This window comes from Petaurus breviceps, unplaced genomic scaffold, assembly GCF_028583685.1.
Source record: "Petaurus breviceps papuanus isolate PSGF00001 unplaced genomic scaffold, PetGlider_PUasm1.0 90977, whole genome shotgun sequence".
NCBI lineage: Eukaryota > Metazoa > Chordata > Mammalia > Diprotodontia > Petauridae > Petaurus > Petaurus breviceps.
In genome coordinates this window covers 48,249,090-48,275,713 of record NW_027187391.1, presented here as the reverse complement: position 1 = coordinate 48,275,713, position 26,624 = coordinate 48,249,090, and the positions used below count along the sequence as shown (strand labels likewise).

The 26,624-nt window shown below is 38.1% G+C and overlaps 1 protein-coding gene across 2 annotated transcripts in view; it reads right to left on the bottom strand.

Annotated features, from left to right (window-relative positions):
- Positions 1-26,624, bottom strand: part of PREP (prolyl endopeptidase) — a 292,033-nt gene that overhangs the window by 123,450 nt on the left and 141,959 nt on the right. For both annotated transcript variants that reach the window (XM_069077132.1, XM_069077131.1), the window contains one exon: positions 18,370-18,444. In XM_069077132.1, coding sequence (XP_068933233.1) covers positions 18,370-18,444 — 75 coding nt within the window. The remainder of the gene's footprint in view (positions 1-18,369; positions 18,445-26,624) is intronic.

Here is a 26,624-nt window from a genome sequence, read left to right as displayed (position 1 = left end):
AGAACAGCAAAAAACAAAAGAAAATCAAATGGAAGCAAAGATGGACAGCTCTGAACATAATGTGTAGTATTTATTATATAGGCTTTCTTGAAATGGAAATTTATTGCTGTATATTTTCAATCCTCTTCTCTTATGCACATGACAATTTTTTTGCTTTTCTTCTTTTGTATTTAATTTATAATGTTCCTTTTTCTTTTCTTATTGTATATTTAAGTTTTAGCATTTAAGTTTAAAATAAATAATAAAAAAGAAATTCTAAGTAATTATTAGATTTGTACTTCTAATATTTTACCAACACTTACCCCACAAATCTCAGTTAAATTTTTGAGAATGAACATTCCCAGCCCAAACAGCTGCCCAAGAGCAATGTTCAGCCTCCTAACAATCTCAAATTCTTCCACAATAAAAGTATAAGAACCACCAATTCAAGGGGGTGGCTACGTGGTGAAGTGAATAGAGCACTGGCCCTGGAGTCAGGAGGACTTGAGTTCAAATACAGCCTCAGACACTTAACACAAAAACTAGCTGTGTGACATTGGGCAAGTCACTTAGCCCCAATTGCCCTCAAAAAAACCAAACCATCAATTCAAATTATTTTCTATGACTTTATAAAACTGGAAGAGATCTATTGGTGTCACCTTTGAGAACCTGGGTTACTTCCCAGCCTCTGGAGTAGAATATTTTCACAGAAAGCTCTACACACAATGACACTTTAAATATAATGAATACTTCCTACTTGTGTACACTTGCCTCCAGCTCCCCAACTCCTCCTTGAACTTCTAATCTTTTTGCTCTTCTCCTACCTGATCATTTGCTCCCTATCCTCCTGTCCAGTTTCTTCTCCATCGTCTTAGGCAGCAGGACTGAAACCTCATCAGTTCACTGAAATGTTATCAGCAAAGTAGTTACTGCAACAGGTACTGCCTTCCAGAAATGTCCACCAAAAAGGTATGTAGGGAGAGTACTAACAACCAGGATGGCAGATGAGAAAATGGATATAAAGCCTGTGGATACAGTATAGCTATAAAAGAAATGAGAGTGTCTATAAGAAAGATACTGAAGTGATCTAAAAGAATTCATGCATTTCTCAAAATGGTCTGCTTAGCCTACAGGAATAATTTATAGCCTGGATGATGATGGTGAAAAAAGTTAAGAGATGAAGAGCAGGGAAATGTTTTAAGAAGACACAATGTAAACAAGGAGAAAAAAAGAAAGCTAAGAATAAAGGAGCTGACGGGGCGGCCAGGTAGCACAGTGAGTAAGAGCACCGGCTCCAGTGTTGGGACGACCTGGAGATCGAATCCCGGGCTCAGACACTTAGCACCCACCCAGAAACACCTGGCCGTGTAACCTTGAGCAAGTTACTTAACCCCAATTGCTTAGGGGCGGCCAGGTGGCTCAGGGAGTAAGAGTACCGGCTCCAGTGTTGGGACGACCTGGAGATCGAATCCCGGGCTCGGACACTCAGCACCACACCCAGAAATAACTGGCCGTGTAACCTTGAGCAAGTTACTTAACCCTGATTGCTTAAAAAAAAAAGAATAAAGGAGCTGAGATTTCTGGTCATACATTATCTTTCTAATTTTCCTTTCATGATTCTGAAAAAGAATTAATATTAAAGTGGCGGCTAGGTGGCATAGTAAATAAGAGCACTGGCCCTGGAGTCTGGAGGACCTGAGTTCAAATCCGGCCTCAGACACTTAACACTTACTAGCCATGTGACCTTGGGCAAGTCACTTAATCCCAACTGCCCTGCCTTCTCCCCCCTCCAAAAAATTGGGGGGGGGGAATTATATTAAAGTGGGTGGTGTCAATTTCTAAAGCAGACTGGATGCTATAAACTTCAGCACTGAGGAGTTTTAAAAGCCTTTCTAGTACACTAAAAGGATTTTATAAAAAAAATTCACTATCAGCCAAATCATGCTTTATATGCAACTAGCATCTTTTAAAAAAGCTATTCACCTTCCAAAATTCAGCTCTGAATACTGGAAGTTTCTCATACCCTAAATTAGCCAAATTTGGTTTTCTTCTTTTCTCTGTACCATTCTGGTATGGAATATTTTGCTGATAGAAAAAATTACTTAAAAACTAGGGGCAAAACAAAACAAAACAAAAAAAAACAACCAAGGGCAGCTAGATGGAACAGTGAATAGAGTACTGGGCCCTGGAATCAGGAGGACCTGAGTTCAAATCTGGCCTCAGACACTTACCACTTACTAGCTGTGTGACTTTGGGCAAGTCGCTTAACCACAACTGCCCTGCATTCCCCCCTCCGAAAGGCAAAAAAAACCCCAAAACCCCACTGATCTGATTAGAGAGACCCTATAAGGCATGCCCAAGTTTGATTTAAGCACAATTTATGCCTTTTGGGAGACTTCCTAGAACTACAGAGCCAGGCACATCAGTTTCTCCATCTGTAAAACAAATGAGTTGAACTAGATAATTACTAAGATTCTCTCCAGCTGTGTTCTCTGACAGTCCCTCAAAAGATAAACAAGACTTTCTTTCTTCAAGATGATATGTGATTGACTGACCATCCTCAAAGGATATATAACTATTATTGTGTTTACTCTCTCCAGAACAAGTTTTACATAACTGACTTCCATTTGGCTCATGAGCCTTTTTAGAGTCTTTTCTGCTTGGCACAATCACAGAACTATCAAATCTGAAAGGAACCTTCAAAGACCATCTGGTAAAACCCCTTCCAAAAGCATGAATCCCATTTACAACATTCTCAACAAGTGTTTTTCCAACATTTTTTTTAAAACAACTTCAAGAACAAGGTAAAGATCAGTACTGTCCAAGGGAGCAGATTCCATTTTTAGCCAGTCGATAGACCATTGTTAGAAAGTCTGTCCCTATGTTGAGGCAAAATTTTCTTTCAGGTAACTTTAATGACAGAATCATATTTGGAGTTGGAAAGGGCCTTAAAGGTCATACAGCTCCCTCCATTCCCCCACCCCTCTTATGATACTGATGAGAAAACCAAGGCTCAGAGATATTGTCTCAACTGACCTAGGTCATACAAGTACTAGACTAAAAAAGGAGAACTGGGATCCAAATCCAGATCTTCTGATTCTAAATCCAATGTTTATTCCATTATACCATGCTATCTCATAGCATGGAGACCGGAGCAGGGGGGGGCGAGGGGGAGAGCGTGGGGGGCAGGTTATAATGTCCTTTTTTGTTCACATGCATGTTCTGTTCAATTTCCTCTTGTTCCCTATGTCTTCTCTTTACAAAATGACTGCCTTAGTGGAAGGAAGGAAGGAAGGAAGGAAGGAAGGAAGGAAGGAAGGAAGGAAGGAAGGAAGGAAGGAAGGAAGGAAGGAAGGAAGGAAAGAAGGAAGGAAGGAAGGAAGGAAGGGAGGGAGGGAATCAGGGAGGGCCTTTCTTGCTCCCATAAGTAGAGGCATTATACCAGGTTGCTTTCTTTATCCTCTTATCTCTCTAAGCTATCTTCATTGGCAATCTTATCTACTCCTGAAGAGTCAACGATCCCTTCAAAAAGAATGACTCCCAATATTCCTCTGCAGTCCTGATAAACCTTGTGAGATTCAGCCATTGTATTTTTAAACTACATGATGAAAAAATTTATTAGGCTATCCCACCAAAAATCCAATTTATAGCTAAAAAACAGTGTTCAGCTTCCCCATAAACCAAACCAAAAGCAGTTCTTTATGACTTATTATCTGTAAATAGCATTACTCATTTTTTGCAGACTTAGCTTTGAAAATTTGAAATTATTATTTTTTATGGGTTTGTTTTTTTTTCTTGCTTTCTGGGGGGAGGGGAATTGGGGTTAAGTGACTTGCCCAAGGTCACACGGCTAGAAAGTATGTCAAGTGTCTGAGGCTGGATTTGAACTCAGGTCCTCCTGACTCCAGAGCCAATGCTCTACTCACTGCACCACTCAAAATTATTTTTGAGGCTAAAAGAATCTTCGTTGAAATCATACACAAACAGAACTAAGTCAATCAAAAAGTATTTACTAAGCACCTACTATGTGCTTGGGATAGAAGTATGAAGAATAAAACAATCCTTACTCTCAACTCAAGGAGTTGAGATTCTAATAGGAGAGTGTGTAAGTACATACAAAAATATAAACAGCATAAAGTTTATTTTTTTAAAAAGCTTTTTTACCCCAAACCAAGACATGTAAAAGCATAAAAAATTGTTTACTTTTCTAGTATTTTAGATGTATAAAGGAGTATTCTTAGATGATCCTGGATTAATGTTAATATATAGTAAAAAGAGTGCTGATATTAGTCATCGAACATATGTTCCAATCTTGACTCTGTTACTTCACTACCTGTATGACCTCGGGTAAGTCAATCTTTCTGGGCCTCAGTCTCCTAAAAAATGAAAGAGTGGACTAAATGGCAAACCCTGATAAATATTAACTCTATGGCTTCCAGGCAAATCATTTAAACTTCTTAACTTCCATTTCCAACTTAGCTTTCCTAATTGATTTCCCAGCTAAGTTGGCCACCTTAATGTTCCCATATTCAACATCCCATCTCTAGACACTGGACCTTTTCCTCAAGCCCTTTCTTTCTATTTCTGGAATGCTCTTTCTCCTCACTCCCAAGTTTTAGAATACCTAGTCTCTTAAAGACTCAACTCAGCTGATGGAAAGACAAGGGACTTTTCCAGATTCCACCACTTATAAACGGTTATCCCCTAATCCTGAAAGTACTTTATATTAATTTTGTGTTGTCTCATTGACATACATTGCTTTTCCTTAGTAGAATGTAAACTTCTTGACAGGAGGATCTTTTTTATTTTTGTCTTTTTATCTTCTGCATTCAATACAGTTCCTGACACTTTCAAATGCAACTGTGATCTCGTCAACTTGGGAGTTCCTTCCAAATATCACAATTCACTCATGTCTGCTCATCCTGCACAACTTTCACTTAAGTCCTTCCAAAAATTCACTTCAGGGGATCTTCACAACATGCTGGAGAGATATCACCAGATTTCTTCCAAAATGGCAAGTGCTCCATCAGTAGAGTACTCTGGCCACCCAGCTGTCATCCTTCATTCACTCTCTCCACATAATCAGAAAATCACCTTTTTCTATCATATAATTTTTTAATTACTTATTTATTTATAATAAATTATAAATAAAATAAATAAATTATATAAATAAATAAAATTACTAAAATAAAATAAATAAATTATAAAAATAAATAATTACTTATTAATCTTCTTAAAATGTGGCACCTAGAACTGAATACAGTATTTTAAGATGTATATGGTATGTAAAAGGCAAAGTACAGCAGGACGGTTACCCATCCTGTTCTGGAAACGATGTAGGCCTCTTGTAATTAATCACATTCACGTTTGGGGGTCGGCTTCCATGTTGCAGTGTTATCTCATATTAAGCCTACTAGCGGTTCACTAAAATCTCTATAGATATTTTGCACATGAAGGTAAGGGTTAGTCTCACCCATCTTTCGTCTATAAAACGGATTTTTTTTAAAATTTAAATACAGATTTTGTAACATTTTTCTTTAAAATTAAATGTTATATTTAAGATAACCCTCTTAAGTTATCACAATATTTTTGGATCCTGATGCGATACCCAATACGATGTGTCTTCTATTCCTTCCAGTTTTGTATCATTTGCAAATCTGAGAAGCGTGCCAAACTCTGCCTCTTTCTAAGTTACTGATCAAAAAGGAAGCATCATAGAGCCCTTTAGGCCCTCCCTGGAGCCTGCCTTTCCATAACTGCTCCTTGCATCCAGCTAGTCACTCAGTCAACACTGACTACTCAAAAATGCAATCATCTAACCCATCTCTACATCTTAACTATAAGGATGGCATGAGAACCTAGCAAATATTCAGCTGAAATTTAGACACTACATTTACAGCATTTTCACTAAAATAATAGACTAAGCATTTTCAAAAAGATAAATTAAGTTAGTTTTTCATGACCTATTTTCAATGATGCTAGCCACTTCCTTTTGGAAATGTTCACTAGCCAATCCTTTAATAATATGTTTTAGGATACTAAATGGAAATGAAAGAAAGCTTACAGTTTGCAGACTCAATACACTCTTCCCTTTTTTGAAAATAGGGAAAGATTTTGAACTTTTCCAGACTTGAAATAGTCTTCCCTTTCCCTGTGATCTTTCAAAGACCACTGAAAATAGCCTAGCTACATTTGCAATTCATTCAGAACCAAGAATGTAGTTCATTTTGCACTGATAAGTCAAATTAATTGAGGGAATCTGGGTGCTCTCACCATTTTCTCATTCATTTCAACTTTCAACTCCTTATTAATCAATTTTATTCAATTACTCCCAGTTCAAAGATGACTGTCCTTGGTAGAGAAAATAAGGAACATAAAAATCGAATGGTTCTGCCTTCTATCCATCATCTCATCTGACCCAAACAGTGATCCTAATCCTTCTTGGACCTTTCACTTATTCCCAACATTGTTAAGAAACCTCATTTTGTTGTCCTTAGAAATCGTCACCAATTTTCTACAAGTTAGGTGATCTGCCAAAAAGAAAAAAAAAAACCGAGGGAAGAAAGGTAAAAAGAAGTTGAGTAACTTCTAGGAACATAATACACTTTGAGCAAAGATAAGGAGTCCAGGGTGGTGAATTTTTTTCCCTTAAAAACATTTTCTACAAGTAACTGAAATTTTTCCTTAGTTTAAACTCAAACCCTGCCAGATCAGGTAGCAGAACCCTGCCTGTAAGGGGGCAATGGGCTCTGAAAACCAGGGTGGAGTGGGCAAGAGGGCTGTCAGCTGACTTGAAGCAAAAGCCAAAGGCATGAAGGGGATGAACTTTAGAAAGAAGAGAGAAAGGGGAATGGACAGCCTTGGATGTACTACTAGAAGCTTGACTTGGCTAGACCATGGTATACATGTGTGTATGGGGCAGGAGGAGGAGGAATATGATTGACTAAAGGAAGGGTCCCCTCCCACTGGGGCCTAACTCTCCCATTATATTCAGCTTCTCAGAGGGCTGGGGTGATCTGGACAAAGTACAAGAAAGTTTTTCCTTAGCTTTTGCTAAATTTTTTGCACCTTCATTTTCTGATGATCTTCCTGCTATCAAACTTCCTAGGACCTTGAACTCCCAATGTAAGGACTAATATTGTTATCATCATTACACAAACAAGTCCCTCTCTCTTATTACTTTCCCTGGTGAGGTTTGTGACCCAGAAGGCAGAGTGGCTTTACTACTTATCTTTTAAACTGAATTCTCCTACCTCACAATCTATTCTGCAATAGTTTGTCCCCGCCCTAGGAAGAACATCCTGAAATATTCTGGAAAATTCTCCTAGCCATATATCTTTTAAGTAAGACCTTCACAAACACCAGACCAATATGAGAGGCAGAAAACCAACAGTTAGACACCTAGACACAGTGATGCTGCCAAATCACCACTGACATAGAGACCCACACAAACATAGCTCTAATAAAATTTTAAAACTTTTTCTCTCTTCCACCTTACCATACCACTGTAAGAGGAAGGTCTAATGTAAAACTTCTCAATGAGCAAACAAGAAACTTTTCAAAGGAAGAAATGTCCATGTGTAATAGTAATGTAATCTGATCCCTTTGTATTGGCAATGCTAACAAGTACTCAGCACCTAGTTTGAAATTAATTAGATCAAGCCTCTGTTAAGAGACAAAAGGTATGAACCCCTCTTGCTAATGTAACAGGAAGTTGCTGATATAACAGGAAGGGGCAAAACAGGGAGAAGCTAATAGGTATATAAGGAGAAGCCCTAGCTGGAATTTTGAATCTTCTTGGAGCCAGGTTCTGGAGGGTGAGGAAGAGAGGCCCAGGCTGGAGAGAATTATTTTTATTTTGAGAACCTGGATGATGTAATTTTGATCCCGGAAACCAGCTAAAACTTCTGCTGAAGACTTCCGAGGGCCAGTAAGACCTGCTGAAGAGCTGCCAGAGGAAGTATGACTGTAGTGTTGGTACTTTGTCCGTTTGTGGCTTTATTAAGGCTCGACTTCCCAGGAACAGAGACTGTGAAGGATTTAAGGAGGAATGGACACTGAGAGCTTCAGTGTGGAACAGGAACTGCATGGAGAGCTGGACAGGGAGCTAGGAGCTGTCTGCTTTTGAACCCAGGTGATAGTTTGGTGAATTCAGGTAGGAGCTGGGACCATGCAAGGGGACCCAGGGAAGCTCAAAGCCTGCCTCGAGTCAAGAGGAGAAGAACTCTCCATGAATACTGAGTAGTAACTAATGAAACTGTTTGAGTAGTGAGTGACCCTGATGTGAGGTTTTGCTTTGGGACTCACTTTGGGAAGAGTTGTGTGATTTGGCCAGATGAGACTCTAGGCAGTTGACCCCCATGACCTCTCCCCCACTTTGAAAACCCAGATGTTGGTGCTTCCCTCTCTGGTAACTAACTAGGTATGGATGTAATGGTAAGACAGCTGGAAGCCCTATCTGCTGAATTGTGTTATTTTCTGTTGAGCAGTAACTGATGATTGTAATTTATTTGTGATGTTATTTTGTGATTGAATTAAGGACTCTGTGATTAACTAAATGAATGTACTATCCAGGGGTGCAGTATTTGACTTTTCTATTTTGTAAGGAGGCAACCTCCTTAAGGATGTTTGAAAGATTGAGTTGATTGAATGACTGAGTTACTGGGTGATTGATTAAATGATTGTACTCTGCTCAAAACTATGTGACCACTGTGGTGAAAACTATGTGGCCATTTTACTGATAAGCTGTTGTGAATGCTGTATTTTGATTTTCTGTGATAAGCTGTAACATTGTGAATGCTGTACCTTGATGTTCTGTGAATGTTTTGCTCTGATTTGTTATTGAATAAATAGTATTCACTATACTATGTAATCAGAATCTTGAAAGCCAACACCTTATACAAGGTGCAACAGGAAACCCTTATCTTATTCTTCCCTATCAGTCTCTCTCTCCTTTAAAGGAGTAGTCCTTTTATGTAATTTTTTTGGAGGGCAGTTGGGATTAAGTGACTTTCCCAAGGTCACACAGCTAGTTTTTGTGTTAAGTGTCTGAGGCCAGATTTGAACTCAGGTCCTCCTGACTCCAGGGCCAGTGCTCTATTCACTGTGCCACCTAGCCGCCCCCATCCTTTCCCTGAAATATTGTATTTACTCTAAAGTCCCTTCCAGCTCTTAATTCTTACTTAAGTCACTTCACTTCTCTGGGTCTCAGTTTCTTATCTGTAAAACGAGGGAAGCAGACTGGATGGCCTTTCAGGTCTCTTCTAGTTATAAATATATGATCCTTTGAACACCATCCAGACTGGATTTACTTGCTAATATCCAAAATGAACCAATATGCTCTGTGATTACTATTTTTTGAACATATTATCTCTATGAGCCTTTCTGTTTTAATACAATGCTAAATATGGAAAACTATTCACCTGTGGGGAAATTAATGATATTACAAATAAAATCAAAATCTGAAAACCAATGAATAGACATTTACTAAATACCCATGTGCTAGGGCCCCTACATTTCATCATTTGAGAGTTGGTGTGACATAGGTGATAAGGTACTAGACTTAGGTGTCAGAAAGGCCTCGATTTAAATCCTGGAAATAACAGCACCTTACAGTACTGTCGGGAAGATCTAATGAGACTTATCCTAAATATTCCCAAAGGGAAAATAAACAAAAACAAAAACAAAAACCCCAAAGGAACAGCAAATGCCTATTGTCCAACTATGACATGTTGGGATGAGCAGCCTATTGAAGGAGTCCTTCAGTACCTTGGACAGATACCATACACATGCCTTATGCTTAATATATATCTGTTGGATCAAATGACTAACGAGTTAGGCCTAGAAATGAATAGAAGATGAAAATGGGATGGACTATATTTAGGAAAATGAACAGTTCTTCCAGTAAGCTCAAGCTACTTGTTGATAAAAATGACAATATCCTCCCAGTGATGCTATAAGGTTGTGAATCACAGAGTACCACAATTTCTGAAGAGTCAAAATTGTGGATGAGCTGAAGGGCAATGGAGAGACACATGATGGATTTTAAGCAGCATACAACATACTGGCAACAACTGATATAAAAAGCATCATACCTGAATGGTATGATCAGAAAAGGAGTGGACCACTGAAGAGCAAGAGGAAAAGATGGATTGCACAACTGCTACATTAGTCCCTAATATATTAAAACATCTAGAGAAAGGACTCCAGGGATGCTGGAGAGATCCATCAAGAAAGAGTTACAGGATGACACTGACAAGAATCACACAGAGTTATAAGATATGGATAGGCTGAGATTTGTACCACTGGAGGGTGGGTATACCCATATCACTGAGATCAAGAATCCATCCAGTGTATCAAGTCTAAAGTTAACTGTACTGAGAAGAATAAATCAGAGGAAAAGGAGACTAGAGACAGGGAGGCCAACTAGGAAACACTTACATACTCCAAGCATGAAGCAATGAGAACCTAGACTATAATGAAAGACTGAGAATGAAAAGGTTTATAGAACACATATCTAAAGCCAGAAGTGACCTCAAAGGTAATCTAGTCCAAATGCCTCATTTAGGATAACTGACTTTTCCAAAGTCATACAGGTGCTAAAGCATAAGAGGTAGGTTTTTCATCCAGGTCCTTTGGCTCCAGAGCTAGTATTCTTTCCATTGTACAAGAGATACTCTAAAAGAGGAATCAACAGGACTGGATGACTGACTATCCAATTAGTCTGTGAGCTCCTTGAGAGAAGAAACTGGGGTGGTTATTTTTTGTTTTTTTAATTTGTTTGTTTTTTTACCTTTCTTTGTATATCCAGCACAGTACCTTAATGAATGCTTGGTTCACAGACTGACTAGATAAAGGCAAGAAATACTTCAAGTCAAGTGACTGGTAATATAATAATACTTCTGACCCCCCCAAAAAAAGAGGTTCTGCATTTGATGTCAGATTTTTTTTTTAACATGTTAGCTTCAAACTGTTTTTCCCCCTTCTTTTATTCATTTTCATAAGGGGGTGGCTCTCTTCAAAAGGGAGAGGGAAGGGATACACTGGAAAATGTAGGTGATATAAAAACAAAATATTCCAATAAAAATTATTTTAAATAAAGACATGCTAAGAAGCCAAGAGACAATGGCATACCCCCCTGGTTTAGAAGTGGCAACAGAAAGTAAGGAATAAACTAGCCCCACCTTTATCTCTTATTGAGGCAAAAAGATCAAGGGGAAAAAATGAGCTTTCCTTTGGAGAGGAGCTCAGGAGTTATGGTTACCCTCTGGGAAAGTCAGAGGGTTATAGTATAAAGAAAAGAGCACTGTATTTATTAGTTTGAAACTCAGCGCTGCTATTTACACCTATGTGATCACAATTCACCTCTTTGGGTCTCAACTTATTCAGAAAAGATAAGGGATTCTTAATCTTGGATCCTAAGATAGATTTCAAGGGGTACATAAAGTTAGACGGGGGAAAAAATGACATCTTTATTTTCACAAACCTCAAACTGAAATATAGCAGTTTCTTTAATTATGAATGTAGGCAACAAATATTATTCTGAGAATGAATTCATAAGCTTCAAGAACTTGGAATGGATCCATAGGCTTCATAAACTGCTGATGGGGTCCTTCATATAAAAAAAGAACCCATGTCTTGGATGATTTCTAAGCTAAGGTAGCTTCTAACTCCACATCCTATGATATATGGCTTTAAAGCAAAGCAATTGATAGAATCCATGTATATAGTGTCAATAAAGGTAAGTTTACTCACAAAAGAGGTTTGATAGAGAACACAGGAATCGGCTAGCAAAGAGGAAAAGTAAAATGGGGAAGCCTAGATTGGCATGAAAACCTATTGAGGGTAATAGTTGAAAGAAGTTAATAATACAGGAAAAAAGATAACCAAAAAGAAAGAAAATGATCAGGAAATGAAAACTGCCAACATCTGTACAGCACTGTATGACTGACGAAATACTTTCTTCACAACAACTCTAAAAGTTAATAGTCAAAATATCATCTTTATTTTTAGAGAAGAGGACTGAATCACAACACAAAAGAATAAAACAACAAAAAGAATAAAATTAACTATGGGAAAACAGGTATACTAGGGCTATTGTTGGTGGAGCAATAAAATTCATTCTGGAAAGCATTCTGGAATCATGTTCAGAGTTACCAATCTTTTCTCATCCTTTGACCCAGATATACCACTGCTAGGACTAAACCCCATAGAAACAGAAGAAAGAGGAAAAAGATCAATATGTACAAATAAATTTATACCAGCTCTTTTTGTGGCAGCCTAAAAATTGAAAACTATTGGGGAATAGTTACACAAACTGTGGTATAAAAATGTAAAGAATTGTTATTGTGCTCTAAGAAATGATGAAATTGAAAATTTCAGAGGAAACAATAATGCTGAGCAAGGTGAGTGGAATTAGCAGAATAATTTATACAATAAGAACATTATTGAAAAAAACAACTATGAAAGACTTTAGAACTTTGATCAATGAACTGATAACCATGAGTCCAACAGAATGAGAGGAGGCACGCCATTCACTTAATAGAACACTGATAAACTTAAAGTGGAGAAAGAAAGAGATACATATTTTTAGACATGGCTAACGCTGGAATTTGTTTGGCTGTACAATGTAGAGATATACTGAAGAATTCGTTTGGGGATTAATGGCTTGTTGGGTTTTTTTTTTTAATATGTTCAATGGGGACAGAGGGATAGATTATTATTTTTTAGATACTTGTTATTTGAAAAAATTTTTTAGGAAACTGAATCTCAGAAAGGTTAATCCCCTTGTCCAGGTTCACAGTTACTAAAGTAAGAAAACAGGACTTTAACACAAGTGTGGTGACTCTAAGTTCAGGACTCTCCTCACTATTCCACCATCAAGGAGAATGGAAGCATACAAACGTCAAGGCAAAGAAAAATAGTGATTACTAGAGGATGGGGGTAGAGAAATGGGGAACAGGAAAGGTAATTTGGTCACCAATATCAAGCTTACAATGCTACAAAGCTGATATGGCATTTTTCTCTTTAGAAATACTGAGATGTAGTTGGTAACTGAGATCTATGATCAAAAGAAGCATAATATAGTAGAATAAGTGTTATACCTGGACCAAGGAAAAACTTGAGTTCACAATCTATGACATTTGTCTGTGTACTGGCAAGTTACTTGGTCTGAGTCTCAGTTTTACCATCTGTAAAATAGGGATAAGAATACTTATAGCATCTAGACCACAAAGGAGTGGCAAGAAACTCATGAGATAATGTGTATAAAGTACTTTAAAGTCCTCTATAAATGTGCTATTAGCTATGGTTCTTTTCAACAACCATTTGTTAAGAGCCTCTCATGCTTAGTGGTGTTACTGGTGAGTGGGATGGCCAATGATTTTGTAGCTGGAATAGAACTCTGATCCTGGGAAAATCCCAATATTACTCTGTGGTTCGACTTTGCCAAAGGCAAAATAATATGGACAAGCTCTTGGTGAATCAGGCTTCATGTTTCCACCATCTTTTGAAACCAAAGTTCGTCTTTATTCTGGAAATGTTAGACATTGCTCAAGCTAGACAACTCAAATTAAAAACCCGACTATGTAAGCATTTTGGTTCTCAGAATTCAGTGACAAAAAGACCCTACTCATTTAAAATATATATTTACAGTCAAGATGGCAGAGTAGAAGCAGGACCTCCGAGTGGCTCCAGCTTCCACCTTCCCTAATCAATGTAAAAAGGGGACTCTGAACAAACTTTGGAGCTGGAGAACCCACAAAAAGACACAGAGAAGCTAATGTCCCACTGAGGACAGCCTGACAGGCCGGGCAGGAATTGGCCAGTGCAACGCTCTGGGAGCAGAGCCGAGCCCAGGCCTGCCTGAGCTGGAGGTTTAGCCCCTGGGCGGGTCTGACCAGCCATATGCCGGAGGGACACCAGATCAGCAGCAGCTGTAGCCATTTCCAGAATTATCAACACATAGATGCTAAGGACAAAGTGAGAGGTCAGTGCAGTCTGGACTTTGGGACCGAGTAAGTGGGAGTACGTCAGCTGAGACACCCAGCACAGCCAGCCAGCGCCACCTGGTAGCTTCAGCTTCTGGCCTGCAGAGTGTTGGGGGACCAAGCACCAGTCTGAGGGGTAATCGCTCTTGCTTTAACCTGCTTGGATCTGGATTGTAGTCTAGGGTGGAGGTCCTGGGGTGTGTGTCCAGCTGGTCAGAACGTGTGGAGGCATCAGAGAGGGCACCCATCTAATACCTCCGACAGCTGAGAAAACCCAAGCATTTGGGATGAAAGCTCCCCTGTCTGGTGGCAGAGTCTTACTGTGGCAAAAAGCCCAGGGGTCAAATGACTGAGGAGCAACATGACCAGGCAAAGGAAACAAAGCAGACAGAAGATTCCAACATTAGACTCCTATTTTGGGGACAAAAAGGAGCAAAGCATGGAACAGGAGGAAAACAGTGAAGTCAGAACTCCTGCACCAAAAGCTTCAAAGGAAAATATGAGCTGGTTACAGGCCATAGAGGACCTTAAGAAGCAGATAAGAGAAGTGGAGGAAAAATTGGGAAGAGAAATGAGAATGATGCAAGAAAATTACAAAATGAGAGTCAACAGCCTGACTGAGGAAAATACCACCTTAAAAAATAGACTAACTCAATTGGCAAAAGAGGCTCAAAAAGGCAATGAGGAGAAGAATGCCTTAAAAAGCCAAATTTGCCAGATGGAAAAAGAATCTCAAAAGCTCAATGAGGAGAATCATTGCTTCAGAATTAGACTGGAGCAAATGGAAGCTAATGACTTTATGAGAAATCAAGATGCTGTTAAACAGATCCAAACAAATGAAAGAATAGAAGGCAATGTGAAATATCTCATGGGAAAAACCACTGACCTGGAAAATAGATCCAGGAGAGAGAATTTAAAAATTATTGGACTACCTGAAAGCCATGATCAAAGTAAAAACCTAGAAATCATCCTCCAGGAAGTTCTCAAAGAAAATTACCCTGATGTTTTAGAACCAGAGGGCAAAATAGAGGTTGAAACAATCCACAGATCACCTCCTGAAAAAGATCCCCAAAAGAAAACTCCTAGGAATATTATAGCCAGGTTCTGGAATTCCCAGATTAAGGAGAGAATATTACAAGCAGCCAGGAAGAAACAATTTGAATATTATGGAAACACAATCAGGATAACCCAGGATCTGGCAGCTCCTACACTGAGGGATCGGAAGGGCTTGGAATATGATATTCCATAGGTCAAAGGAGCTGGGATTAACACCAAGAATCCCAAGATACCCAGCAAAATTGAGTATCATGTTTCAGGGGAAAATATGGTCATTCAGTAGAATAGAGGCCTTTCAAGCATTCTTGATGAAAAAACCAGAGTTGAATAGAAAATGTGACATTCAGATACAAGAAGCAAGAGAAGCATGAGAAGGTAAACAGGGAAAAGAAATCATAAGGAACTTATCAAAGTTGAACTATTAACATTCCTACATGGAAAAACAATAATTGTAACTGATGAAACTTTTCTCAGTATGAAAATAGTTGAAGGGAATAGAAATATATATATGTCTACATATGAAGGCATATGAATACATATGTGAATGTGTCTATATATGTTTACAGGTATACACAGAGAGCACAGGACCAATTTAACAGGAAGGGATGATACTTAAAAGGTGAAATTAAGAGGTGAGAGAGGAATATAATGAAAGGAGATGGGGAGAGACAGAATAGGGTAAACTATCTCATATAGAAGAGGCAAGGGAAAATGGTTACAATGGAGGGGAAGAATAGGAAGGCAAAAGAGAATGGGTCAACCTTATTCCCATTGAATTTGGCTTGGGGAGGGAATGAAATACACACTAAATAGGGTATCTCACCCTACAGGAGAGTAGGGGAGAAGGGGATGAGACAGGGGATGATGGAAGGGAGGGCAGGCTGGGGGGGGGAGGGAAGTTGGAAGCACCCACTTTTGAAAAGGGAAGGGATCAAAGTAGAGAATAGAACAAGTGGGAGGTGGGATAGGAGGGAGGGAAATATAGTCAGTCTTTTACAATATATCTACTGTGTTATTGTTTTGCATTAGCTATACATATACAACCTATACTGAACTGTTTATCTTCCCAGTAAGGGTGGGTGACAAGGGAGGAAGGGAATGAATCTGGAATTTAAAGTTTTAAAATAAAATGTTTATATATATATATATATATATATATATATATATATATATATATATATACTGTTATTAATACTATTTTACATGTAATTGGGAAATAAGATATATAGGCACTGGGGCACAGAGATCTACCATGCCCTACTGGAAAAGTCGAAGGGGATATGGGAGAAAATATGGGGGAAAGTAGATTGGAGGAGGGGATATCCTGTGGGACTGCTATTTTGTGGCAGTGGGTAGGGGAAAAACAGGGAGAAAATTTGTAACTGAAAATCTGATGGAAATGAATAATGTAAATCAGAAGTTAATAAAGCATTTGAAAAAAGAATAAAATAAAATATATATTTCCTGACACCAGTAATAAACTTATATATATTTTCTGACACCAGTAATAAACTTGAGGAGAAATTTTTCTTTGCACTTAGAAGATATGAAGATTCTCTGTGTTCTAACACACTTTTTGCCTCCGTTTTTCAACCATGCAGTGGGAAGGATTTCATGCTACTGGCTGATATCCAACACCAAGCAAAGTATGTGGCACATAGTGGGCATTTGATTATTGCTTGTTAGAGGAATGAATAAATTTTCTTCATTTTTTCAAAAGCAAAACTTCTTTAGTCTGAATAAGCTTTACTGCATCAGATCACAGTAAACTTATACCAGTTCAGCTGAACTTCCATTTACAGAAAGAGACACCATGCTAGACATGACAAGGAACCAAGACCTCTACCCTAGCCCAGATTTGGTGACCTCAGATAAGTCACTTATCTTCTTGGAGCCTCAGTTCTCTCATCTGTAAAATGGGAAAAAAGAATCTAGTGGAACTGGACTTGGATGAGATCTAGATATATCGGTGTGAATCCTGGTTCTGACAATAACTATCAAACCTACCAAAGTCACTCAACCCCAGGAAAGTCAGTATAATAATATGCCAAATTGAGATAATTCACTAAATTGTTTTGTGGAAAGTACCCTGTAAAATTTAAAGCACTTTGTAGATATAAGTTATTCCTGGTAGTAACAGAGAGCTAATTCACTTCATACCTAAATTTCCTCTTAAGTCTGTAAGTGCTTTCAGCTTTGTCCCCAGAAGGTGGTTCTCAATTAAAGTGAATCTGGCTCAGTGGTTCTGGGGCCATACTGACCAGGGTCACAGTCCTAGGTCTGGGCCCATGAACTTTACAGCGTGAAAATATTTAGTCCACAAACATGCATAAAACATAAAACATAAGGGCAAAAAAGACATGGTCTTACATGTGCACTATCCTTTTTTTCCCCTCTACATAAACTAAAATAGAATGGGGTAGGTGTTTGCAGTTTGGTGATAAAGTCTATTAATGTTATTCAGATGCTACTATGAAGTATTTCATAGCAACAATGCAACAGATACACTGGATAATGCTAAAACATCGACTGGGAAAAAACTTTAGCTGTCTTGCAACATCCTGTGATGAAAATGAAGAACACCTTCATTTTCTCTCTCTAGGCTAAAGATTTTCCAATGAATAGCCTACTTAGTCCTCTAAGCAATCTTAATATTATTTGCAAGTATGAAATGGCATTGGGAAAAATAGCTTTTTTGAGTCTGCCTTTCAAATACAGGAAGAATTATGCAGATTCAATGTTTCTGAGAGTTCACCAGAATTCCAGCTTTCCTGTTGGGTGGTTTCACTTTATCTTTTGCTAAATATTTCCCTATAAATAATTAGAAGAAAATCTAGAAATAACATCTTTAAACTGGTGGTCCCATAGGTTTTTGCAACTAGTAGATGTCAACCCCAAGTTGTCTATTATTTTCAGTCCCATATTCATCAGTGCTATAATAATAAGAGGTCATCTATGAGAAAAGGGTCTCAGTTTATTATCCAATGGCACAATATATTAGATGTAAAGAAAAAACTAAGTGTACACACTCAGAGACACACAGGCTTACAAATAATCACTAATACTGGCATAATTTAACATTGCTGAGCTACTGAAATAATTTAGATGAGAGACTGAGGGTCATACCTTAATATACTAATTAGAGCAACCTCATTTATATATATCTCTACTGGTTGGGTGCTTAAAGACTCCTAAAATGGGAACCAGAAAAGATTGGAAAGGTAAAGAAAGACAAAAGGAAGATACAAAAAAGGAATATAAATTTCTTATGCCAAAGCTTGGCCACTAGCTCCAAAGCTGATCCATATTTTACAAGGTGTTCTCTTCTTTAAATATCATCATTTACCTTTGTTTGTTCACTATCTGGGTCTTCAAGCCAAACATAGGGGTCACAGATCTTAGACCCATGGTAATCCTGTACCTGCAAACAAACAAAATAAAGCATGAAATAATTAGTGACTGCTTCAAAGGAAATTTTCCTAGAGAAATGAATTTATACTAAAGGCCTGTGAAGACAGAGATAGAATGCCTCCATAAAGTCAATGGCTACTCTTTGACTAATTACCACATGAAAACAGACTTGGCAGTTTCTGAAAGGTGTCAAGGCAGCCGAGGATGAAGGTGGGAGGTAGGGGGATGCTCAAAGAAGAGAGACAAACTGTCAGAACAGAAAATACTTGGGCAATGCAATGCAATAGAAAAACCTTCTGCTGTTCTAATGAAAGCTAAAAACCTTTCCTCCCTGAAAAGGTACATAGTTATACAATACAAAGAGGACAGAGGCTGGGGGCTTAGGTGTGGGTGAGACATGTTTATGAACATACAAGGACATACTTTATTGTGCTTTATTTCATGCTTATTAATGACATAAATGGCAAGGAAACGTGCCCACATTATGTCATGCGATCGAGTTTCTAAAAAACGAGTTTAAAACACAGGAAAACAAAAGTTGCCATGAACTGCTGTCTTACCAGTACATCTTTTCTTGGCACCAACTGAAAAATCTTTAGTGGAAGAGTATTTCAGAGACTTGAGTATTTGTAATGAAGTTGTAAAGTGTTTTCTTAAAAAAAAAAAAGTCATCCATTCAGATTACCATCATCTGAGAGGAAATGAGTGAAATTCTTAAGAGTGACAGGGATCTAACATCTATATAACCTTCTGGATATCAGCAGATGATGCCTAAAGGAATCATTCAGCTGGAAAAAAAAAATTAGAAATTCTCTCTAGCTTGCACCATTCTGACGTGGTCATTTCTTTCCCCACAGTCTCCATGAACATTTCTGACTTTTGCAATAGGGCTTCAGTTCATTGAGGAGAGAAGCTGGTGGGTATGTGAACAAATGTTTCACCTGGCTCACATCTTTTGTTCTAGAACACTGAGAAAGCAACTGTAGCAGCAAGCACCCCAAGCATCCCCAGGGTTTGCTGCCAATACAGGTTCTTAGATCTGCTTTGTTAAAGGAAAGCAACTCAAAATGGGTTAACAAGCTTACTTTAATCAGTCAGACATATATCGTTTACCTTGTTCAGGGGAAAAGGTCAGCACCCCGAACTTCAAAGTACACAGACAGAATTATCAAGACAGAAACAGATCTAGTAGACAGATTTCAAACTGTCCAACCATTACATCCATACCCAGTCAACCATATCAAATCACAGAACACTTCTCAAAGTGAGCCCCCAAAACAAAGCTACACATCAGGGCTTATATAGCCTTCTCCTGGCTCAGAGAATGTAACAACCTTTTGGACCCACTGGCCAATCAAAAAGTATCAACTGAAAAACAAGCCTCCCACCCCAGGTTCCAGGTGCACTTTAGCCTAGGGGCAGGGAAGATCTTTAAATTTGCATTTCCATTACAGCAATATTCACTCATCAAAAAACATATACTCTTTTCCCCAAAGAACAACTAGGAACTGTCAGAGATGCTTGAAAAATGTTAAGCTTAGCTGCTAGTCATGTCACCAGGTGAGAAGAAGCTACTGGAACCTTCTTTCACCAAAGCACACTGTGAATCTGGCAGTAGTCCTAGGACCACTGCCTCTACAAAGCTATCTGACCTTGGACTGATGGCTAGTGCTTAATCCTAGAACATGAGGAGCAAGCTACCATGCTGACAGAATCATATCCCACCAAAATGGCATACTGGGCCCCACCTGTTCAGTGAAATGGGCTAGAAGAGTGGCTTGGGCTTCTCTATCAGCAGCAGGTTTTATCTGACATCTAACAAGAGGGCATGTTGCTCTAGCACCAGGTTCCTGCTTTCCACAGAGTATCCTCTTATGTCTACAACTGCTCCCAAAAAGCACAAAAATGTATAAATGGACTAAGAGAACATTTGAAGAAATGATATTTGTGATAATTAGTACTAATCTAATCATAGAAAATCATACTCTCATTAGATAATCAGTAGATAAGAAATAAAGGGATTAAAACCTGTGCCACATTCACATTGCTAGGTGTCAAAGAAACTAACAGGAACATTTAAGACCTTTTTAATCCTTTATTGAAACAAATTTTCATATTAATTCATATTTTCTTCTTAATTTTGTGAGGAAGGGAAGGGAGAAGGAACAAACCCTAAGTACTACAGGGAACTTCAGTTGTAGAAACTACATAAGTAATCCATGATTTGTGAGTTAGTCTTTAAAATTTATTGATGCCTAGTTGATTACAGACCAGAATCAAAGTTATCTTTAGCTATACAGTTTGCACTGGTTTCCTTTTGAGGGTATCACCATCTTTCTAGCTACCAAGGATTAAAACCTTGGTGTCATCCTTGACTCCTCAATCTCCCTCATCTCTCAGGTGCCAAAATTTCCCATTTCTATCTCTACAACACTGTTCTCATATGCCCTCTCTTCCCCATTCACATATTTACAACCTTAGTTAAGGTCCTCATCACCTCTCATATGAATTAGTGCAATATCATCCTAATTAGTTTCCCTGCCTTTAACCTCTCTCCACTCCAACATACTCCATACAGCTAAAAAAGTAATTTTGCTAGAGTGCAACTGACCATGTCAAAGCCCTTCTCTCCCTCCCAACTCCTTAATAAATCCCAGTAGCTCTATATTGACTATAGGTTCAAATATAAACTCCTCTTTGGCCTTTAAAGCTCTCCACAACCTGGCTGCATTTCTACCCTTTTAGCCTTCAAACACATTCCCTTCCATGCATTGTACAGTCTAGATATACTGGCTTACTTGCTGTACCTTGCTCAATCTCTCCTCTCCATGCTTTTGCAATGAATGGACCCCGGGGTTCCAATATTCTTCTTCCTCACTTCTGTTTAGTGAAATTTCTGTGTTTCTAAAACAATCAAGATAAATATCTCCTTCCACATGAAGCCTTTCCTTGTCTCCACAGCTCCAAGTGCCTTCCTCTACAAAGTTACCTTGTATCTGTTTTAATATGACCATACATGTATCGAGGGTGTGTGTATGTACATGTGGGCACAGACTGTATTGTATCCCCAGTGCCTAGCACAGTCTGGCACACAGAGGAACCTTAATAAATGCTTGACTGATTCCTCTACTGATAAAGAACAGTAACTTTTCTATACTTATTAGATTTGCCTGAGACTATGTAGTAAAATGTCTGTATCTGGGTGACATAATATATATTAGAAGTAGCAGGTCTTCCTGACTACAAGGCCAGGCCTCTATCCTCTATGCAACCATGTTGACTCCTTCCTCTCAATAAGCCTGACAAAATCTATATATCTTATAGTTACAGCAAAAAATTTTTCAATTAAATTCTACCTGGCAATTCATTGTGGAAAAAACCATAGTATAAAGAAGCCTGGAGCTTGTAAAAAAACATTTGAGTTTACTTAGTTCCAACCCCCTCATCTTTTAGAGAAATTAAATCCTGCAAGGTTAACAGTTAGTATCAGAACATATACTAGAATTCAGGGTTCCTAAGTTCTAATTCAATGCACTTTTCAAACATTTCTTAAGGCATTCTTTTAAAAATGTTATTTCAACAAATAGCATGAGTAAAAAAGATGCCGCCAGGTATCTGAATAGATATGAGTTAAGGAAAAAGAGTAAGTCAAGGATAGCACCAAGGTTGTAACCAGGGAAAGGGGAAAATGATCTAGCATTGAAGAAAATAATTAAAGTCAGATGTAAGAACTTTCACACACAATTCCTGCTACCAGTATTTCTAAGGCTAGTGGATTTCTTGAGCTTGGGAGCTCTGGGTGCCTAATCAAGCAGACTAAACCAATCAAATATCCACACTAAGTTCAGCATTAATATGCACCTTCCTGATATCATGGTGCTTTTCGAGAATGAAAGATAAGCAACAACAGAATTAATATGAAAGCCTTCAAGAAATGGGGGTAGAGAAGAAAACCAGGTTTGCCTATATAGAGAGGTGAACTGGCCAAGGTAGGAAAGCAGAGGTCAAAGCTTCTGCACCAATATAAGCAGCCCCTGAACTTCTATCATCCTGAGATGAGAGGAATCCATTCTTTAAAAAATAATTGTGGAGTCAAAAAAGCAACTTTAAAAGGAGCTTGATTTTAGACATGACAAGTTTGAGGTGACAGTGGGATATCTTGGAGAATACTGGAGATGTGGATATGGAGCTCAGAAAAGAAGTAGAAACTGGAAATTCTAGAGTAACTTGCATAAGTGGTGGCAGCTGAAGGCATGGAGATTACTAAAGGAGAATGTAGAGAGAAAGTCACGGAAAGACCCTTGAAGAAGATCCATTTTAAGAGATCCATAAGAAGAGGAAGAGCCAACTAAGAAGAGAGAAAAGGAATAGCTAGAGATAAAAGAGAACCAAGGGAATGTGTGATCTGCCGAAAGTAAAGGAAAAGAAAGACTTCAGTAGATCTTCATCAAGTATTAAAACAGAATAAAGACTTTGGAAAAAAAAAAACAAAGCACTGGATTTAGTGATTGAAATAACAAATAATCTTTGGGAGAGAATAATTTCAGTAGCAGGGTATTGGATGCAAAAGTCATACTGGAGGGAATGGTAATAGGAAGTGGAAGAACTGGATATAAACACGTTTTTTCAGAAAATTTAGCAGTGAAGCAAAGGAAAACAGGAGAGTGTCAGAGTCAAGACTTAAGAGTTTGGAACAGTTCCTGGTGGAACAAAAAAGAGATTTGATACGGCTGGAGTAGAAGAGTTTTGTTAAAAGGTAAGCTCCCTGAGCACAATGACTATTTTTATTTTTGTTTCTGTATCCTCAAAACTTAGTACAATCCCTGGCACAAATAGGTGTGCAATTAATATTTGCTGAGCTGCATATGTCTCCATTTAGAAATCTTTAGAAGCCTTCTAATGTAATGACATCATTATTATTATTTATACTGGGCGATAGTTAACCCACAAATATCCATGGGACGCATTCATATTAATAGATGCTTCTTTATAAAAAAACTGAAAATGAAATGCTATGGTCAGCATCAAATAGTGACTTAATGGTGGAGCTAGAATTAAATGTTGGCATTCCATAGGCCCAATAACATACTCAAAGTATGGACAAGATATTCTGTTCTGTGTTGGTGAGGTAATTAATTCAACTAACTAAACATTTATTAAATGGCTACTATAGCCATCCAGGGCAAAGGAAATACAAAGATTAAATAAGACAGAGTTTATAATCTAGTAAGGGGATACTTACTTTTATACTTCCCAGATAGTAATTTCATCAATGGGGAGGGAGGGGTACCCACTCCACCAATAAAAATCTTTATGCCTCTACATCTTAGGAAGTGTTTTTTTAGGAAGTGGTCTTTGAATTGCTTTAGTTAAAAATGTCCCACTGTCACAAAACCATTATTGACTCTGAATTTAACTAAGCCAGTTTCAGGCAACAGAATCATTCAATGGATCCAAAGTCTTTCTACCCACATAGAACCAAACCACCAATGTTTGACCTGGGCTGGTATAGTCTTAGACAAGCAACTCAGGGTTACCTCTGCACCAAAAATGCTTGTTGATGTAGAACTGAAAGATAAAGAAAGACTTTTTCAATGCCCAGTGCTTCTCACCCTGTATGGAAATGCATCTTCTAAAGTCAACAAGCATTTATTAAGCACTTACTATATACCAGGTACTGGGCTAAGTGCTGGGGATATAAAGAAAACCAAAGAGCCTGAGCCCTCAAGGAGATCAAACATAGAGATAAACTGGAGGCAGTTTCAGAGGGAAGGCATTAATATTGAGGACTGTGAACGGCCTCTTGCAGAGGTCTAAGCAGAGGCCTGAAAGACGCCAGGGAATAAAGCTTCTCATTTTCCAGAAGTCTCTCTAGTATACATTTATTCTTTGATACTTTTTTTTATCATCTCAACTATATGTTTATGTTAATAATAATAATAATTATCATTTATGTAGTAATTTAAAGTTGGCAAATTACTATACAAATGTTTCATTTTATCATTACAACCCTGGGAGGTGGCTGCTATTATTATTCCCATTTTGCAAACTGAGGCACACAAAGGTTAATATTAATAGACTTGCCTAGGGTCACTGATCTGGTTGGGTCTCTGAAGTCATATGTGAACTTAGGTTTTCCTGATTCCACGTCAAGCACTCTATCCCACTGTATGTACCACCTAGCTGCCACCTCCTTCATAACTTTTATCTAATAGTAAAGCTATTAGATATATTAATATATATCTATATATTATTATATATTATCTATATATCCATAAGCTCCTAGAGAGTTTACTACTTATATCTGATAAGACCAAGACAAAACTAGGTGTTGGGATGATTCAGAGTTAAAAAACTAGGTTCAAATTCTAGCTCTGCCAAAGTAACCAAGTTACCTTAGGCAAGTTGTTTCAATTCTCTGGACATCAGTTTCTTCACCTGTCAAATGAGGAATTTAAATTAGATAATCCCTGGGATCCTTTTCAACTCTTAAAATCATGACTGGAAATCCTTGGGCAAAATGATGAGGTTGCTTTGTCAAAACTCAAAAGAGCATTCAAAAACACTGAAGGCCAATCAACAGTGCCTCAGTTTCCATGTTAAAAGGTATCCACTATGCCCACTCTCTCACAAATGATGTGAGCCTGAAAGAAATACTAAATATTTTAAGCTATTGTGGATGAGGATACACACTCAATATCATGTAACATTTGCTAAGTACTAGACACAAGGCATTGTTAGGTATACCATGATTTTAAAAAATGACCCTGTAACTAAAAAAAAGTCTCTGACACCTCAAAAAGCTTATAGTTTAGCGGGAAAGATACAACAGGTACACAAAGAAGGTAGACTATAATACAGACAAAGGAGAAATCTACACAAAATACTCAAGAAAAACTGAGGAGAGAAAAAAATACTTTTAGCCAGGAAAAGATAAGAGAAAGCTTCACAGAGGACATGGTCACTGAGATGACTTTGAAAAAAAGTGAAAGATTTCAACAGATGGAGGTGAAAAGGGAATGTGTATAGTCCAGGGCGACAAGTGGCACAAATGCATAAATGTAGGAAAGCAAGTAGGGAGTAAGGAACTGCTAATGGGATATTCTGGCTGGAACACGGAAACATATAAAGAGGAACAGGAAATAAGGATGGGAAAAGTAGGTTGGAGCCAGACTATTGAAGACCTTAAATTCCAGGCTAGGGAGGCATTTATATAATGATATATAATTACTTCATAAATTATGAAGACACATCATCATCCACAAGTACCAAGAACCTTTTTTCTCCCTCCTACTATCACAATTTTCTACCTACTGAAAAATCTCCTCCTGCCATTCCACCCAGACATTCTCAAATGTTGAAATTCAAGGCCCAGTTCAAATGTCACCTAATCCATGAAACCTTCCCTAATCTTCCCATAAAAGATTCTTTCTCCCTCCTCTAAACTCATAGAACTTGGTATTACTCTCTTCTCTATTACATTTATGTTTGGTGTGGCATTGTGAACAGGAGTCTTGGGCTTAGAGTATGAAAAACCTAAGTTCAAAATTTCCTCTGACATTTACAGACTTCTGTACATAGCATGATGTGGTAGAAAGCAGTATGAGTTCAAATTATAATTCTACCATTTACCATTTACTTAACTTTAGTAAAGTTGCAATCTTTCTGAGCCTATTTCCTCATCTAGAGCTGGAAAAGGGTCTTAGAAGCAAAGATAAGTAAAAAAACTTCTAAGATCTTTTTCCAGCTCTAAGCATATGATCCTAAGACTCTAAGCAAGTCACTTAATCTGTCTCAGGCAACGTCCTAGAATTTATCAATTAAATCATAAACAGGTTATGGTATGTGGGGCTAATTCCACACAATGAGCTCCCCATATTGAACAAACTGCTGATCTTTCCATTATTTCCTTGTATGTCCTCGACCTGATTCTAAGTTCCTAGCAAGGGTCATATTTGTTGTATTCGCCATTCTGCACTTCAATTCAAGAAATGACTGTTGAATGAATTAGTTTGTAATATTTAATATACTCGCTTTTAAAATCTACAAACATTGAACATGTTATAGCCAAAGTCACCAAGGAAGGAGATGGGATTTGACCACTTAGGAAAGTGGAATACACATCAGGACACCAACAGAAGTACACTTCATGAGACAACTCCACTTCCTTAGGGAAAAGAAAACACTAAC